This window comes from Pelmatolapia mariae, linkage group LG14 (genome assembly GCF_036321145.2).
Source record: "Pelmatolapia mariae isolate MD_Pm_ZW linkage group LG14, Pm_UMD_F_2, whole genome shotgun sequence".
Classification (NCBI taxonomy): Eukaryota; Metazoa; Chordata; class Actinopteri; order Cichliformes; family Cichlidae; genus Pelmatolapia; species Pelmatolapia mariae.
Genome location: NC_086239.1, coordinates 35,273,528 through 35,288,516, shown reverse-complemented (window position 1 = coordinate 35,288,516; position 14,989 = coordinate 35,273,528). Strand labels below are relative to the sequence as shown.

General features: G+C 43.7%; 1 protein-coding gene across 3 annotated transcripts; it reads left to right on the top strand.

Annotated features, from left to right (window-relative positions):
• The first annotated feature begins 19 nt into the window (after window positions 1–19).
• Window positions 20–14,685, top strand: zc3h4 (zinc finger CCCH-type containing 4). Of its 3 annotated transcripts, none has more exons than XM_063492674.1 (14): window positions 20–339; window positions 4,916–5,207; window positions 5,303–5,407; window positions 5,514–5,718; window positions 6,082–6,233; window positions 6,517–6,610; window positions 7,098–7,231; window positions 7,339–7,452; window positions 8,053–8,164; window positions 8,698–8,807; window positions 8,994–9,466; window positions 9,828–10,147; window positions 10,248–10,496; window positions 10,728–14,685. In XM_063492674.1, the coding sequence occupies exons 1-14, from the start codon at window positions 260–262 to the stop codon at window positions 12,425–12,427; spliced, it is 4,140 nt and encodes a 1,379-aa protein (XP_063348744.1). In that variant the 5' UTR covers window positions 20–259; the 3' UTR covers window positions 12,428–14,685. The 3 variants fall into 3 exon arrangements, with proteins under 3 accessions (XP_063348744.1, XP_063348743.1, XP_063348745.1); XM_063492673.1 differs by having other exon boundaries at window positions 9,825–10,147; XM_063492675.1 differs by lacking the exon at window positions 20–339 and adding an exon at window positions 1,325–1,538 and having other exon boundaries at window positions 9,825–10,147.
• Window positions 14,686–14,989: the final 304 nt, after the last annotated feature.

Below are 14,989 nucleotides of genomic sequence, written 5' to 3'. Positions count from 1 at the left end.
CGGGGAGGCCAGCCCCTTTTCTCCTTGGAGAAGACGGTCGGCCATTTTAGGTTCATCAGTCGTCATTTCACATCGCTACAGTAGGACGGAGAACGTCAGGACTCAATATTTCTCTTACAACTGTAGTGGAGAATTGCCTACTATGAACTGAAACTCTTCCTAAAATCAAAACAATTAGATCCTAGTGTGAAGTGACGCATAAGCCAGTAGTTTCCAGTGTCGAGTTGTAATTTTTTGCACCTCAATGTAGCTAGAGGAAATGGCTGTGGAAAGCATGACTGTCCATCCAAACTCCCCAACTACCAACCACGAACACAACAGTCTCCTGACTGACGAAAGGTCGAGTAATTCTACAGTCATATTTAAATGAAATTATTTATTTGTCCTGTGCTTTTACACAAAAAGCCCGGGGTTTCTTTTTCCTTTTTTTCTGTCAGAGGGATTAAACTCGCCTTTTCTGGAAAACGAGTACAGAGGTAACGCCATGTTGATACGACAACGCCAACTGGGAGGCCAAAAAAACTTTTGGGATAACGTTGTTCCCTGTGTTTTATTTACGTCTATCACAATCAACGAGCAATCGACTCGAGCCAGCCTGTCTCAGGGAAAAGAGATGAGGTTGAAACGGCTGACAAATCATACTTTAAGCGACCATACTTAACAATTCGACGATTGATCACGGCGCCTTGGTTAACTAATCACCCTCTCTTAAAAAACTTAACTAATTAGTTCAATTAATCGTGTGTGTGTGTGTTTGGTATCAGTAGCGATCACAGCGGTAAAAGGAAAAAACAAACATTAAACTGGTGGGTTTTTTTGCTAACGGTGAGGCCTACTCTCAGGCTAGCAGCGTTAGCATGTTAGCTGGTGTTACCAACGTATGCTGTTGGCAACAACAGAGAAAGGCTAAGCTAAGGGCTAATACTTATGTTGACTGTGATTTTTAAGGTCGTCGATATTTCTAATGGCTGCTGTTTTTTTAAGTAGCCCAACTTTAAGTTATTTGATCACTATCGTCGATTATTATCGGTTCAAATGCATTTGTGCCGTTGGCGGAGCGTAGCACTTAATTGCACCCTTGGCGCTACGCACTTAAAATTGTCGTCGTCTCATTAATTGTAAATAACTCATAAGAAAAACCCTTTAGCTCCCCTTATGGACGCCCTTAAACATTTAAGTTTAATTGTCGTTAAATTTAGATTTTTTTTTCTTTTTACTGTAGTTATGGATGTATTTTAACTAACATGCCATTTTTATTCACAGTCGTGCCCACACTGACTCGTCCCCACCATCCCCCCGAAGTCCCCCCCCACCTCCCCCAAAATGTGTAAAACGTCTGCAAAGCATCCCAAAAGTGTTTCAAGTCAAACACAAAAGTTCCCTTCTCCACTGTCCCCAGTTGGCAAAATTTGCTGTACCCGGTTGGTCCCCCACTTTCCAATCCCCACAAACTCCCACTTAGTGTCCCCGAAAGTTTAGCGAGAAACTTTATTTTTTTTTGTTGTTTTGAGTGCAAAATGTGAAGAAAGCCCGTCACAGTAAGTATTCCCCATTTTAATCGTGGCCCTTTGTGCTTATAGAGTTGTTATGGAGTCGAATATTGAGCTAATAATGTGCCATAATGCATGGTAAACCATTTGATCCGGAATAATCATGTGCTCTGCTAAACTTAAGCTGTCTGGTAGGAGGTTTGTTTGGAGATTTTACACTTTGGATATAAATGGAAACTGTCTGGTGTAACTAACATGGCGAACTGATCATGCACAGGACTGGACTTTATTATGCTCAGCTTACAAATAACAAAGTAAATAACAGTTTTTCCTCTCCACAGCTCTGTACAGCTAAGCTTCTTTTGGTAGTATAGAGTATGCTTGAATGGGGTTTGCTGTTTTATGTTATTCCCTAAATTAGGAAGCAGCAGGTGATATATGTGTGTATGGGGGTATTTCAGAATTGCAGGGAGGCCAACAGCTTGTGCCCATAGCGAATCCCAGCCACCCCCTATTCACAACAACCTGCCTCCACAATACAGCCAAATCCCTGTGCTATGAAAGGGAGCCCTCCTTTGTAACAGGTCTGTGCATTAATGCCAGTCATAAAGTAGGGGACTGAGTTTGTGGTGTTTGATTAAAAGCTGATAGCTTTTTTAGGACAAATCATCTTATAGAGTCTGTTAAAGTGTTTTAGATAATATGTCAAAAATGGACTGGACTGGGTTAGTTGGTATCTGATACTGCGTGTCTTTCTACATATTTCCAGAGAGAATAAGTGTAGTTTAATTCTGGCTCATGGTCCCGAGTACCAAATATGAAGACAGATTTTGTAGTTTATTCTGGATTGTGTCTTGTGAGCAATCAGCAGATAACTGAATTTTGTTCTGGGAGTGAGTCCAGGTTTTATAAGCCCATTTTTAATAAAAGTGAGAGTTTACTAGGTCATCTGTGGATATCTTTGCACTGTAAAACCTAAAAATCAGTCAAATCTGGAACAGCTACTAATGAAAGATGACCTTTGTACTCCTCGAAGCAGTCCCTTGGCAGGCTAAATCTTGGTAGCAGCCAGGATTTGTGGTGGAAGTTGGACTTTGCTGGAGACAGTTTTCATTCTTTAAGCTAACGTGTTTGTGGCATTCTCTTTTTTTTAATAATATATTTGCTGTTTTGAGGGGAGAAATTGGGCTCTGATGATTAAGGCTGATTAATTTGCTTCCCCTGAGAAAGCCGGTGAGCTGAGGATGTGGTGCAGACTACACGTACAGTGGAGTTGACATTTTGCCTCAAAAGCAGATCAACTGTCTTCTACCACCTGCTCCATCTTAGCTCACTGTGGGCTCAGAGGAGGACAAAACCTGCCTTTGAGAGTCTGATACTGAATGGCAGTAGTCTTCTCAGTGAATCAGTTAACTCCTGTTCACATCATCCAGAGCTCAGACCTCTCCCTGACTGCTGGACACAGTGCTTGTCAGCCTACTTTGGGTGTTGGCCTTTGCAGGAGAGACACACGCGTCTTACTCAAATAGGGAGGTACTAATGTTTTTTCTTTTCTTTGTTACTAACATTTTTGTGTCAACATTTTATGACGTGTGTCTTGCACAGTTTTGACGTAACAGAGTGCCACAGGGTTTTTCTTTTCCTTTTGTAGGCCGGCCCAGAAGTTGGCATCAATCTGGCTCCCTCAGCTAAAAGCCAGTAGGATGTTTCCACGGGCTTCTAGATTGTGGCAGGAAATGTGCTCTGTGGGAAATAAAAGTTTATGATAAATACATATTTTGTTCAGCAATTTAATCTGAGATTAAGACTCATTACTGCAGCACTCTGTTGCAAGTTCTTGTTGTTGTTTTGAGAGATGGCCAAACATAAACACGTTTAAGTACTCAAAACCTTCTCTGAGGTAGTCCTCAGTTACAGCAGACATCAAACATCAGGAACTGTCTCTGTTTATTTTTTTTCTACACCAGATGGAATTCCTTCATATTAGAAGTTATAATACATTCAAAAGAAAAAAAAGGCCTTATAGGGCATTTTTTACCTCCGGATCCTTTTACTCTGGCAGTGTTCCAGCTGTGGTGGCTAAAATCTGTCTGCATACAGACAAAAACACAAACACTTGGCATATTGCGCAGACTTCCTTTGTGGTTACTCGTGCTGCTGTAGGAGTTTTGATTGCATTTTATCTGTGTATGATAACACACGCACAGAGGCTCACGAGGTGAAAACACACCAGTATTGCTGTCGTGAGTGTTAATAATAGGAGCACAGTATTACATATACACATGACCTAATTTGAAGTCTGAAATTTTTCGTGCACGTCACGTTATGAGGTTAAATCCAAAGGAAAGGTGTTGATGCTGTTTCCGGAAGCTGTGTAGACGATGTAGAAAGTTCGCCTTGAATACATAGTTTTGTGTATTTTAGTTCACCATTCAGCGTGTTTTTATCTATCCTTCTATTTGGATGACCTAGATAATATGTCAATAAGCAGCTGTGCAGTCTAACCTCACTGCAGGAGCGTTTGAGTTTGTTTTTTTAATCTTTAGTGCGATTATATATCCCTCCCAGTGTATGCATAAAGTGTTGTGTTTGACATTTTAGTGTTGCCTTCACCTGGCTTATACGATTGAAAGGTCATCCTTGTGGCAGTCCCAGGTACTTATTATGTGCAGTCTTTACAGGAATGCATGTGTATACAAATAAAAAATCATTAACTTTAACATCAACCTGCCATAGATTTCAAATTCTGCAGTTATATTTACATTTACCCATCTAACAGTGTGACAGACGGTCCATCAGAATACACCGTATAACCTTGTAAATCTTCAGCATCAGAAATTTTCCTGGCAGAAAGTGGTACCTGCTACAGATTAATAGTCTCTTTTAGAATTATATACAACCATCAGCTCGTGTTTCATATCACAGTCACATGGCAGCAGTGTAAGCAGAGACCCCCAGACCCCCCAGCCAGATCCTCCAGCTCTCCAAGGGGACACTGAGGGGTTCCTGAGCCAGCTGAGAGACATGATCTCTCCAGCATGTCCTGTATCTATCCCAGGGTCTCCTCTTAGCGGCATACCCAGGATACAAAAATACAACACACAGTAAACAAGGATCTAGATTAATTTGACCGATAATTTTGAAAGTCTGAAATCGCGACGGCTCAATCGTGAAAAAATGGCACCATCTATGATATTTGCAGCAGATTATGATCAATGACTCATTCTTGAATTGTGCATGTATTCCTGTATCTTCAATTTTCAAATTCGCTGAGCCTCTGTACTCGTTTTCGCCGATTTACCCCCCAGCTGCGTATATAAAGTCGTTCTTGCTTCCTCCTCTTTGTTTGTATAATTTTATTGGGCATTTATCTTTGTAAAATTTTGTGGCCATAACATTAAAGATGGCTTTCTTTTCATATACAGGGCAGAAGATGGAGAGCTGGAGGAGGGTGAGTTGGAAGATGATGGGGGAGAAATGGAGGAGGAAGAAATGGCAGGAGGTGTGTCAGCAGTCGGTCCAGGTGGAGACGGTGAAGAAGTGGGTGGAGGTGAAGGAGGCCACGAAGGGTCGGCGGAGCGGCCTCGGCGAAGTAAGGAGCGCCACGCTAGCAGCGATTCAGATGACGAGAGAGCCCACCGTCGTAAGAGGAAGCGGAAGAAGGAGCGGGAAAGAGAAAAGAGGAGGTCCAAGAAGAAACGCAAATCACGACATAAAGTAAGAATTGCGGCTAACGCAGAGATGAAAACACCCTTGTTTTCTGGCTTAACCCTAAAAATATCAACTCTAACATTTGTCCCTTTTTCTCTCAGCGTCATGCGTCCTCGGATGATGACCACTCAGACTACAGTGAGGAGTCTGACTACAGTCCCAGTGAGAAAAGGAAATATAGAGAGTACAGCCCCCAGTACGGTTCTGTAAGTCTGAAAAGAAAACTTTCCCAACACACATGTTATGTGTGCATAATATAATGTGAACATTATGAAAGTATTCTCAGTTTATCAATGTCTTATCTCTCTCTAGTCTCGTGGGAGCTACGGTGGCTCAAAGAGGGGTGGTTACATGAAGATGGAGAAACAGGGTTACGGAGGTTACGATGACTACGAAGATGACAACTATGAGGGAGAGGAAGATGAAGACATGGGGGATGACGACTACGATGACTTCACCAAGGAGCTCAACCAGTACCGAAAGGCCAAGGAGGGAGGAGGCGGCCGTGGTGGGCGAGGTAATTTCACGGCAGTTTGAAAAATAGACTTTTTAAACATATTCTGCTGTATGCTAAATATTTGCTCGGCTGACACGGTTTCATAACAAGACTGAACACGGAAAAATCAAATCTAAGATCCAATGTTGTGACAAGGCCAGCCATCTTTTCTGGGGATATTTTCAAACAAGGAAAGAGAAAAATGTATCACTGTGTTATCAAAGTTCACTGTTTTACCTGCACCACAGTTGAATTTGCACTCGAGCATATTTGCATACATACAAGTTCTCTTATCAATCCAAATTTTACAGATAAGTTGCTGACAGGTGGTGTCCCACTTTTGTAGCTTGTTCTTACTTCACTTCTCTCTTTGTCTTTGTGCAGGGGCCAGAGGTCGTATGAAGAACCAGAGAGGCCGTGGATTAATGAGAGGAGGGAGGAGGGGAAGAGGAGGAAGAGGAGGGCGAGGAGGGCGAGGCGGAGGAGGAAAGATGGGAGGAGATGATGATGGAGACGGCTACGGAGATGAAATGGAGGTGAGGATTAGAGCTCAGAATAAAACCCATTGTCTTTTGCTTTGGTCAAAGTTTAGAAGGCAAAAATGTTTCCCTCCTACATTTCCTGTGTTTTGTGTATGTGTGCAGTTGTTTAAATATACTGGAAGTGTGCCAGTAAACAAAGACCACGTGGAGCAATAATTTACTTCAGAAAACTAGCCTGATCTGGCTTAGACAAACATACAACTTCTGTTCTATTTATATTTTGCTCCAAGTTCACGAAGAGTCAGTTAAATGACAATAATAATCCCTGTCCTTACAGTATGGAGATGATGACTACGACATGGGTGATGATGACTATGATGACTACTCGAAAGAGCTCAACCAGTACAAGAAGTCCAAAGACAGAGGCAGAGGTTTGTTTTTTCGTCTCTAATTTCTTGCAGAAATCTAAAGTTTCCTTTTATTTAAATTTGACCTACGTTGTTTGTTTTTTCTTGTTTTCATATATTATTGAGATAATTGTGTGTGCACATATTAAATATGGACAAAGACTCAAATAATGACATCAGTGTATGTGCAAGTGTTTCTTTGAGCCAAAAACTGAGGTACCAGACTGTTCTAAACACTGTTTCAGTATTTCTTTTAAAATCTTTCATCCTGTTGATATCATAGAAGCTAGATGTCCATACTATGGCACACAGCTCTAGCTGAGCACTGAAGCCCCACATGCTGTTCAAACCTGTTTGTGAGGCCAATCAGCAGAAAGTTGCCTGAGCATTAAAGGGAGGGTTAAGGGAACTAAAATGGCTAAAACTATGATTTATGCAAAATTAATGGGGAAATATATCCTTTTGTTTTGCCCGAAAGTTCACTCACACTGTCTCTTGATTTCTCCACCAGGTGGTAAAGGGGGCCGCGGGCGAGGCAGAGGTAAAGGAGGACGGGGTATGATTAGAGGAGCAAAGGGTCGAAACAGAGGGAGAGGAAGAGGAGACATGGGGAATGATGATGACAACGGAGACATGGACAACGGGGTAAAACTTTCATAATTATTATGAGCTCAGCCTAAAGCGCCCTGATCTGGTAACAAACTGGACAGTACAGCTAATTTGTATTTGCTTGTTGTGTGCGGTGGATTCAGGATGGTGTTGGAGGTGATGGACCGGGAATGGGGAGGAGGAATCAGAATGAAAAGCACCAGGACAAGAAAGGAAAGGCCATCTGCAAGTACTACATCGAGGGGAGATGCACTTGGGTAGGATGGCACAAATATCATTAATATGTATTATTAATGCTCTTTTATTATATACATACAGGTCAGTTCACTTTTCAAAGTGCACATATACAAATTTTGTATTACATTAGTTCCAATCGGACATGCGCACATCTCCTTTGAGGTTGCATTAGGAAGGGCATCCGGCGCACATCTCTGCCAAATCAAACATGCAGAGTTGCCCGCTGTGCTGAAAGTAACTTTCTAATAGTTTTTCATGATTTCATACCTCAAACACAAACACATTTTTAAAATAGTATTTTAGAGTTTTATAAAGATTTTTTAGAAACAAATTTAAACTCAACTATACTGTTTAGCACACTAGCTACCCCCTGACTGGATAAAAATACAACTGTTTCCAGTGGAAATTTCAACGTTTGGTGCCAGGAATCTATAGCTAAATACAAATATTATAAAAGGCTTTATACTAACATAAACTCTTACAGCAGCATGTAATAACGACAGCTGCAAGATGCAGAGGAAATGTCTGCTGTGTTGTTTATTTTGGTCTACAAATTATCTGTAGGCTGCTGTCTCTGCCCTGACATCCATAACACACACTTTTTTTTTTCCATACAACAGGGCGATCACTGTAACTTCAGCCATGACATTGAGCTGCCAAAGAAGAAGGAGTTGTGCAAGTTCTACATCACTGGATTCTGTGCCCGAGCTGACCACTGTCCTTACATGCATGATATCCTTTGCTGTTGACCACATGGAGAGCCTCTTTATCAGTATAGATAAGGCAGTCTGGAGTTGTGGATCAGAACCAGTTTTTCCAATCAAATTAAACTTAAATCTCTGACTAGTAAGTCAAGTTAAGAGTCAAGCTGGCAATATTTACCAGTATGAAGTTGCATAAGTGAAATCAAACCAGGGTTTACACCAGTTTATTCTGATCCTAGCGGGCCACCAGGCCAAAGTTGACCCCTTGCTCGATATATGCACCAGTGTTTTGTTTGAGGGTTTGTTTGTTTTTTAAAAGCTCCAATCGTTAAAATCACCATTTAGTTTTCATATTAGTTTTAACAACCATTGAAACTATGAAGCAAAGATGAACTAGCAAATTGTTATATCCAATAATCAGGGTAAGTGATTTACTGCTGTATGTGAGTGAGGTTAAATATGATGCAGTGCTGTATCAGTTGTCTTACCCACTTTGTCTGATAACTATGTTGACACAACTGATAATGTGACACGAGTGTTCCTCCTTGACTCCCGTGCTACGTGAATTCCCCTGTAAGCTGTTCCACACCACAGGGAAGTGTGTCAATGGTGACGAGTGTATGTTCTCCCATGAGGAACTCAATGATGATACTCGGGAGCTGCTTAACAAGGTAGGAACCTCCGACCTCGAAGACAGTCACCTCGTTTATTTTCTGCAAACTCTCACAATATTTAAAAGTTAGATTTTTGTCACTCGCTCAGTCTGCCAATTTAAGTTGACAGACTGTTGTTTTTGTTTGCCTTCTGTTGTGTTTTTTTAAGATTCACCCAGCAGAGTATTTTTCTTGGTTTTGTAGATGCTGGCAGAGGATGCAGAAGCTGGAGCTGAGGACGAAAAAGAGGTGGAGGAGCTGAAGAAGCAAGGAATTAACCCGCTTCCTAAGCCCCCTCCTGGAGTCGGCCTCCTTCCAACCCCTCCCCGGCCCGTTCCTGTTGAAACCAACACAGGTGGTGTGGATTTTGCTGGGCCTCCACCTGGTGACTTTGGGGGTCTTCCTGGACCTAATCAGGTGCCCATAGCTGTCAAAGGTCCCCCAGGACCAGGGCCTGTTCCTGTCCCTGGTCCCTGTGCCGGTCCACCTGTCCACGGTCCTGATGGAAGTCCCTTCCAAGGTGGCCCCCCGAATCCCGCTGGCCTTCCTCCTCCTCCCCACATGGGTCCCCCACCTCCTGCTGGTGGAGGAGGAGGAGGCATGGGGAAGAAGATCCCCTCGTTGTTTGAGATTAAAGTTCAGCCCACAGGACAGCTGGCCCAGAAACTTGCTGTTAGGTAAGAGATCAGAAATGCAAAGAATTAAAGAGAGTATTTGTATATTCCGCATCCTGACTTTGTCTGTAGGAAGATCCAAGTTCTCAGTTTTTGCTTAGATTCACAACAGCTCAAAGGTTCCTCTCAAGACCTGCGGGCCCTGAGTGTTGAGTAGACAAAGGATTTTCAGTGCAATAATTATTTTAGTGTTTGGTTATTGATTTTGTCAGACTTCTAGGAAATGCACAACTAGCAGAGAGAATAATGTGTAACAGGAACTAGTATCTACATTTTTTAATTAACTCTAAATAATTTTAAAAAAAGTTTGCTTTGAGAGTCACTATCCGAATTCTAAATCACACTCCCGCTTTTGTATTAGAAGCCAGGCCCCCAGTACCAACCAGGGTCAGACCCCAACACCTGGACCTCAAGGGCCCCCTGGTGCCCCTCCTCCCAGATTCCCTGCCCCTCCAGGTATGATGCCCCCTGACATGCAGAACATGGGCCCTAACCTTGGAATGAACCAGGGCCCTCCCAACATGGGACCCGGTGGACCACCAATGATGGGAGGATTTCCACCAGGAGAGGGCCCTCCACATGGGGGTGCTATGCCTCCAGGTCCTCCTCAGGGAGGAGGAAACTTCTACAATAACTTCTACAATCAGCAAGAGGGTATGAAGATGGAGGGAGTGGTTCAAGAAGGTGAGATCATTTTATACTAAATAAAAAATAGAGTTGGAGCAGCTTACTTTAAACAATAGTGGCTCTTAAACTTATGAGAATATTGTCTGTTCCTTATCAGGTGACAGTTACCAGGGTTTTTCCGGTATAGACGAGAGAGGAGGCACAGGAAAATTTGGAAATCAGTCAGGCAACCAGGAAGGCCCTGCTAATGGAGCTACAGCCAATCAGGGTGGGATTTCTGTGCCTGACTTTCTGCCACCTGCTCAGCGCGTCCTCTTCATGAGGATCCAACAGAAGCAGCAAGAGGAAGAGGAAAGAGCTCGCAGGATGGCTGAGGGAGGAGCAGAAAAAAGCAGAGACACTGAAGGTAGAGGAACAGCACCTGCATCTGTGTATAAAATGATTCCTGTGGCATAGTGAGTTGTAGCATCTTTTGCAACTATTCCTCTTTCCGTATGACTGTCTAAAAACAGGAGAAACCTGTAAAACCAAAGACTTAAGACTTAAAACCATTTTGTGTGTAACAGAAATGAGACAGAGGCGACCCTTTCAGTGATTGCTTAGAGTTGACCAAAATGTCAAATCCCTCTTTTCCTAGGTGACTCAGGGAACTGGTATTCTAGTGAGGATGAGGATGGCGGTGGTAGCGTGACTTCCATCCTGAAGACCCTCCGTCAGCAGACCCAGGCTCCTCAAAAATCTGACGGGCATACGAGCGACCCACGCCTTGTGAAAGCCTCTCCTTCCCACCCTCCGGCTCGCCCAGCAGACCCCCGCTTAGCTCGGGATCCACGCTTGGCACGTGCTGCTGAGTCCTCTCAAATCTCTGACCCCACCCACTCCACGCTCGCTCCATCGTCATCTGGACCACCTGCAGACCCCAGGCTAGCTAGGCTAGCTGCTGCTGCCTCAGCAGGATCCGCCTCCCATTCGCCTCCAGCTGCTAAGCCTGAACCTCCCCTGGTCTATAAGCCCCCTCCGCTCACGACCCCGGCAGTGGATGAGGAGGAGACTGAGCGGGTTCTACGGGACAAGCCCGTGCCGATTCCTCTGGATCCGCTCATGGGTATGGCTCTGAAAGACCCACGTTCCCAGTTGCAGCAGTTCAGCCACATCAAGAAGGATATTGTTCTTCACATGCCAGCCTTCGCTAAAACCATCACCTGGTCTCCTGAAGATCTGCTTCCGCTCCCTATTCCCAAGCAGGACCTGCTTCCTCTACCCCCAGGCATCCCTCCCGTGTCCACCCTTGACTCACGTCTGTCCCGCGGTCAGCAGCAGCAGTTACACACGCCACTCTCTCACTCGCAACCTCCTTCCGTACAGCCTCCTCCTTCCTTAGACGCCCCTGCTCCCTCCTCCTCAGCTTCCACCCTCCCAGAATTTGAATTTCTGTCTCGCATCCTGAAGAATGTTAACTCCAGCACGTCCCAGACTTCTTCTCCTCCTCATTTACCCACACCCCCTACCACTATGCCAGTTATGGGTCAACCTCAGTCCATGCCTGCAGCTTCTATAGAAAAGCCTGTTGACCCCCGTGTTGCCCGCAAAGTCCCCTCTGATCCCCGTCTCCAGCCACCGAAGTCGGCACTGAAGCAGCCATCAGAACCTGTGCCCCCTCCGTCCACATCTCCTGCACCAACATCTAGTTCTTCTCCACCTGCCATCGCTCCCTACGACCCACGGCTGCTCTCCTCAGTTGGGGCAGGGCGCAGTGTAGGGGCCGGGACACCAGGGGGTGCCAGTGTGCTGAGCAGCATTAGTCTGTATGACCCTCGGACTAACAAACCAGGCAGCCCTGGTACCAGCAGTGGCTCTAACAACTCGCCTAACTCAGCCAGCCAAACTGAGTCCAAACTCAGTGACCCCACAACGAGCAAACCTAAATCCAAGGAGCCCCTCTTTGTTCGGAAGTCTGCACTGGACCAACCTGAGCCAGAGAAAAGTACAGAGCAAGGTACGGATAGATACAACAGCTATAACCGGCCCCGGCCCAAACCTGCACCCTCACCTAACTCCACAGCTCAGGGCGGGGCTGCTGCAGCTGGGGTGGCTGCAGCTGGAGTTCAGGGTGCTCCTGGATCTGCTGCAGACCAGGGGCCCGCAGGGGTCCATAACCTACCAGTATCCTCTTTATTTGGTGTTGTGAAGCAGGCTAGTAAGCCTGGCGGGACAAGCAGCCCCTTTGGGGGAAACAGCCCTGCACAGTCTGATCAGGCGGCCACAGAGCAGGACAACGGCTCCCTGAAGGAAGTTTTCAAAGGCTTTGACCCCACAGCCTCTCCCTTCTGCCAGTGACACTGATCCTGGGACCCTGACGCCCCAGATGTGGCAGCTGGGTGTGGGTTGTTTCAAGTTTTTGGACACTGAAAATGTCAGTGAAAAGAGAAACGTGCACTGCGGCAACTGCCTGTAAGACGAGTTTTGATAAGATTGGCAGCAGACATATTACACACAGACACACACACACACCCAACCACAGTGTTTCAGATTCTATAAAAGACTCTCGGGTAGCGTTTAAAGTTTAAAGTGAAATCTCTATTTTAAACAGACTTATTGATGTATAAATAGATGTATTCTCTCATCTCAGTGCTTAATGAAAATGATTATCCTGACAACAGAACACATTTATATGGAATGAAACTTTAAGCATCACATGTGTTTAAATCTCCTTTTATTTAAGTTTCTCACATCCTTCTGTTTCGTATTTCTTCTCAAAGCTGATGTGCTCGTGTATATATGCATATTTTCTGGTTAGTTACAGATGGCTGTGCTCTTTGTAACAAATTAAAAGCTTTTTTTATATCTGATTTTCCCAACAATATATTGTTTATGTTTGGTGTTTCTTTAAACAGAATCAAGAGCACTGAAGCAACTTACTTTACACCTGTCAAAAACTAAATGCCCTCCATATCACTGCCTTTGCTTTCATCCACTGTCCTCTGTCTTTGGCGTTATATCAAACTAAAGCATATTTTTTTTCTTTCCATGTTACTTTTTTTTCTGCAGAAATGACTGAAATGGTCTAACCATAAATCTTTATTCTACTTAAATGCTTTTTTAAGTATTTTTCTACTCCTTTGCACTGTCAGCTTGTGTCTCTGAGGCTTGTATTTATATTTTGAGTGGCTGTAACCCTTCAGGCTGTTCATGTACAGCTCCATTTCAGGTGTTTAGCTCTTACAGGTGACAGGCTCTTTAACCACTACACAACCGTTGAAGCCCCTAATTCTCACAGATTTTGCCTTTACTCCAGTCTTGTTGCCGTGAGGAGAAACAGACTTTCACTTGAACATTTATTTTTATCGGTTTGTGAATATGGAGAGCACTTAAGCTCTAGTTTCCGTAAAGCTTAAGGGGGCGTTAGGAAAAAGCAGGAAACAGGTTTAGCTGCTCAGACTGATGACTGACTCTGTCACTTCGCTCTCCACTGGCACATTTAGGTAGCGGTTAGTTATCCATTAAATCATGTCCTTTTATCTCTGCTGCCAAAACTGGTTTTGTCAAAGTTATTTCCATGTATTTCCTCCTGATTACATTCGAATTTGGACCACTGAATTAAAAGTCATCTACATCTCAGCGTTTAGTTTCTTTGTTTTGTTTTGTTAGCTGTTCTGAATAGAGAAGTTTTCCGCCTTGCATTCTCAATTGAAACGCTTGGCTGGTGGCACCATGACAATCATAAACTACATTTGGACCTAAAATTCAGATAACTTGTACGTCTCGCGTTGATCTGTGCTCCCTCTGCTTTTCATCTGAACCATGCCAACCAAAATAAATGAAACTAAAAAAATGTTTGAAAAAGTGGACGTGTAATTGTGGAAATGTTCACGGTTTGGACTCGCAGCTTAGATGAGAGTGCAAGTCTTCTCTCCAGAACGTCTGCCATAAACACCATGAACTGTTTGAATTAGAAGTGAGTCCAGCGTCTGAATCAGGGTGAGGGAAAGCGGTTGTTCCTGTTTGTTGTAAGGAGGGAGCGGTTTCATTGGTGAATCTGTACGTGTGCGGTCAGTTGTGGCGGGTTCAGATGTTTTTGACCTCCAGAAAGTGAAGATTGTACAACAGCTCTCAGGATCGTTGTCGTCCGTCTTGTGTATAAACGTTTTAATTTATTTTTTTTATACTTGAGTAAATATACTTCCTCACTTGTAAATTTTGAGCTGAATCATTTTGTATGTCAGAGATTACCACTCACCTCAGTGGGGCGTTGGCGCTCTGCAGCAGTGTGAGGAGAGGAAAGACGTTCACGTCTGGTTTTGTGTATGAAGATTCACATAAGAAAAATTCACTATTATGTCCTCCTCCCTGCCAGTCCATTTAAAAGCCTGTCAGGAGGCTGAGTGTCAGCTATAGCAAGTGTGAAAGGTGTTTGTTTTTTCCTTTATGGATTTCTTTTTTTCTTTTAAATATTTTATTGTTTTGTTCGTTTTTTTCCTTCACTATGTAAATTTGACCAGTATCCAGTTCCCGTCTTTGGAGGAGTGGAGTTTTCTAACTGTACACTGTAGGTGAGGCTGTAAGTATTTAAATAAAATTAATACATGATCAACCAGTTTCAAGTGTTTCCTGTGTTGTCATTACCTCGGATGATTCATTTGACGCATTTTTGTTTTCTTTCAAAGCCTCTAAGTAATTCATTGAAGTCACGATTGTTCAGCCGGATGAAGGTTGTGACCGCTGAGGTGTCTGTCTGCGTCTCCAGTCAAATCACAGATTATCTAAAAATGCCCTTTGGCCTGCTTTTCAGATGTATTTTTCACAAGCAGGCTGTCATTTTTTTTATCTTGTTCTTTTATATATTTAGACCTGAACCGTGCAGTTCTTGGCTTGGCCCCTGTGGATTTGGATCAGTACCTC

Bases quoted from the DNA above. Each gene is read 5' to 3' on its own strand.
- zc3h4 (XM_063492673.1), top strand. From the start codon at position 260: ATGGCTGTGGAAAGCATGACTGTCCATCCAAACTCCCCAACTACCAAC. The intron at 7,453-8,052 runs GTAGGATGGCAC...TCCATACAACAG, and splicing joins TCGAGGGGAGATGCACTTGG to GGCGATCACTGTAACTTCAG. The intron at 8,165-8,697 runs ATATCCTTTGCT...CTCCCGTGCTAC, and splicing joins CCACTGTCCTTACATGCATG to GTGAATTCCCCTGTAAGCTG.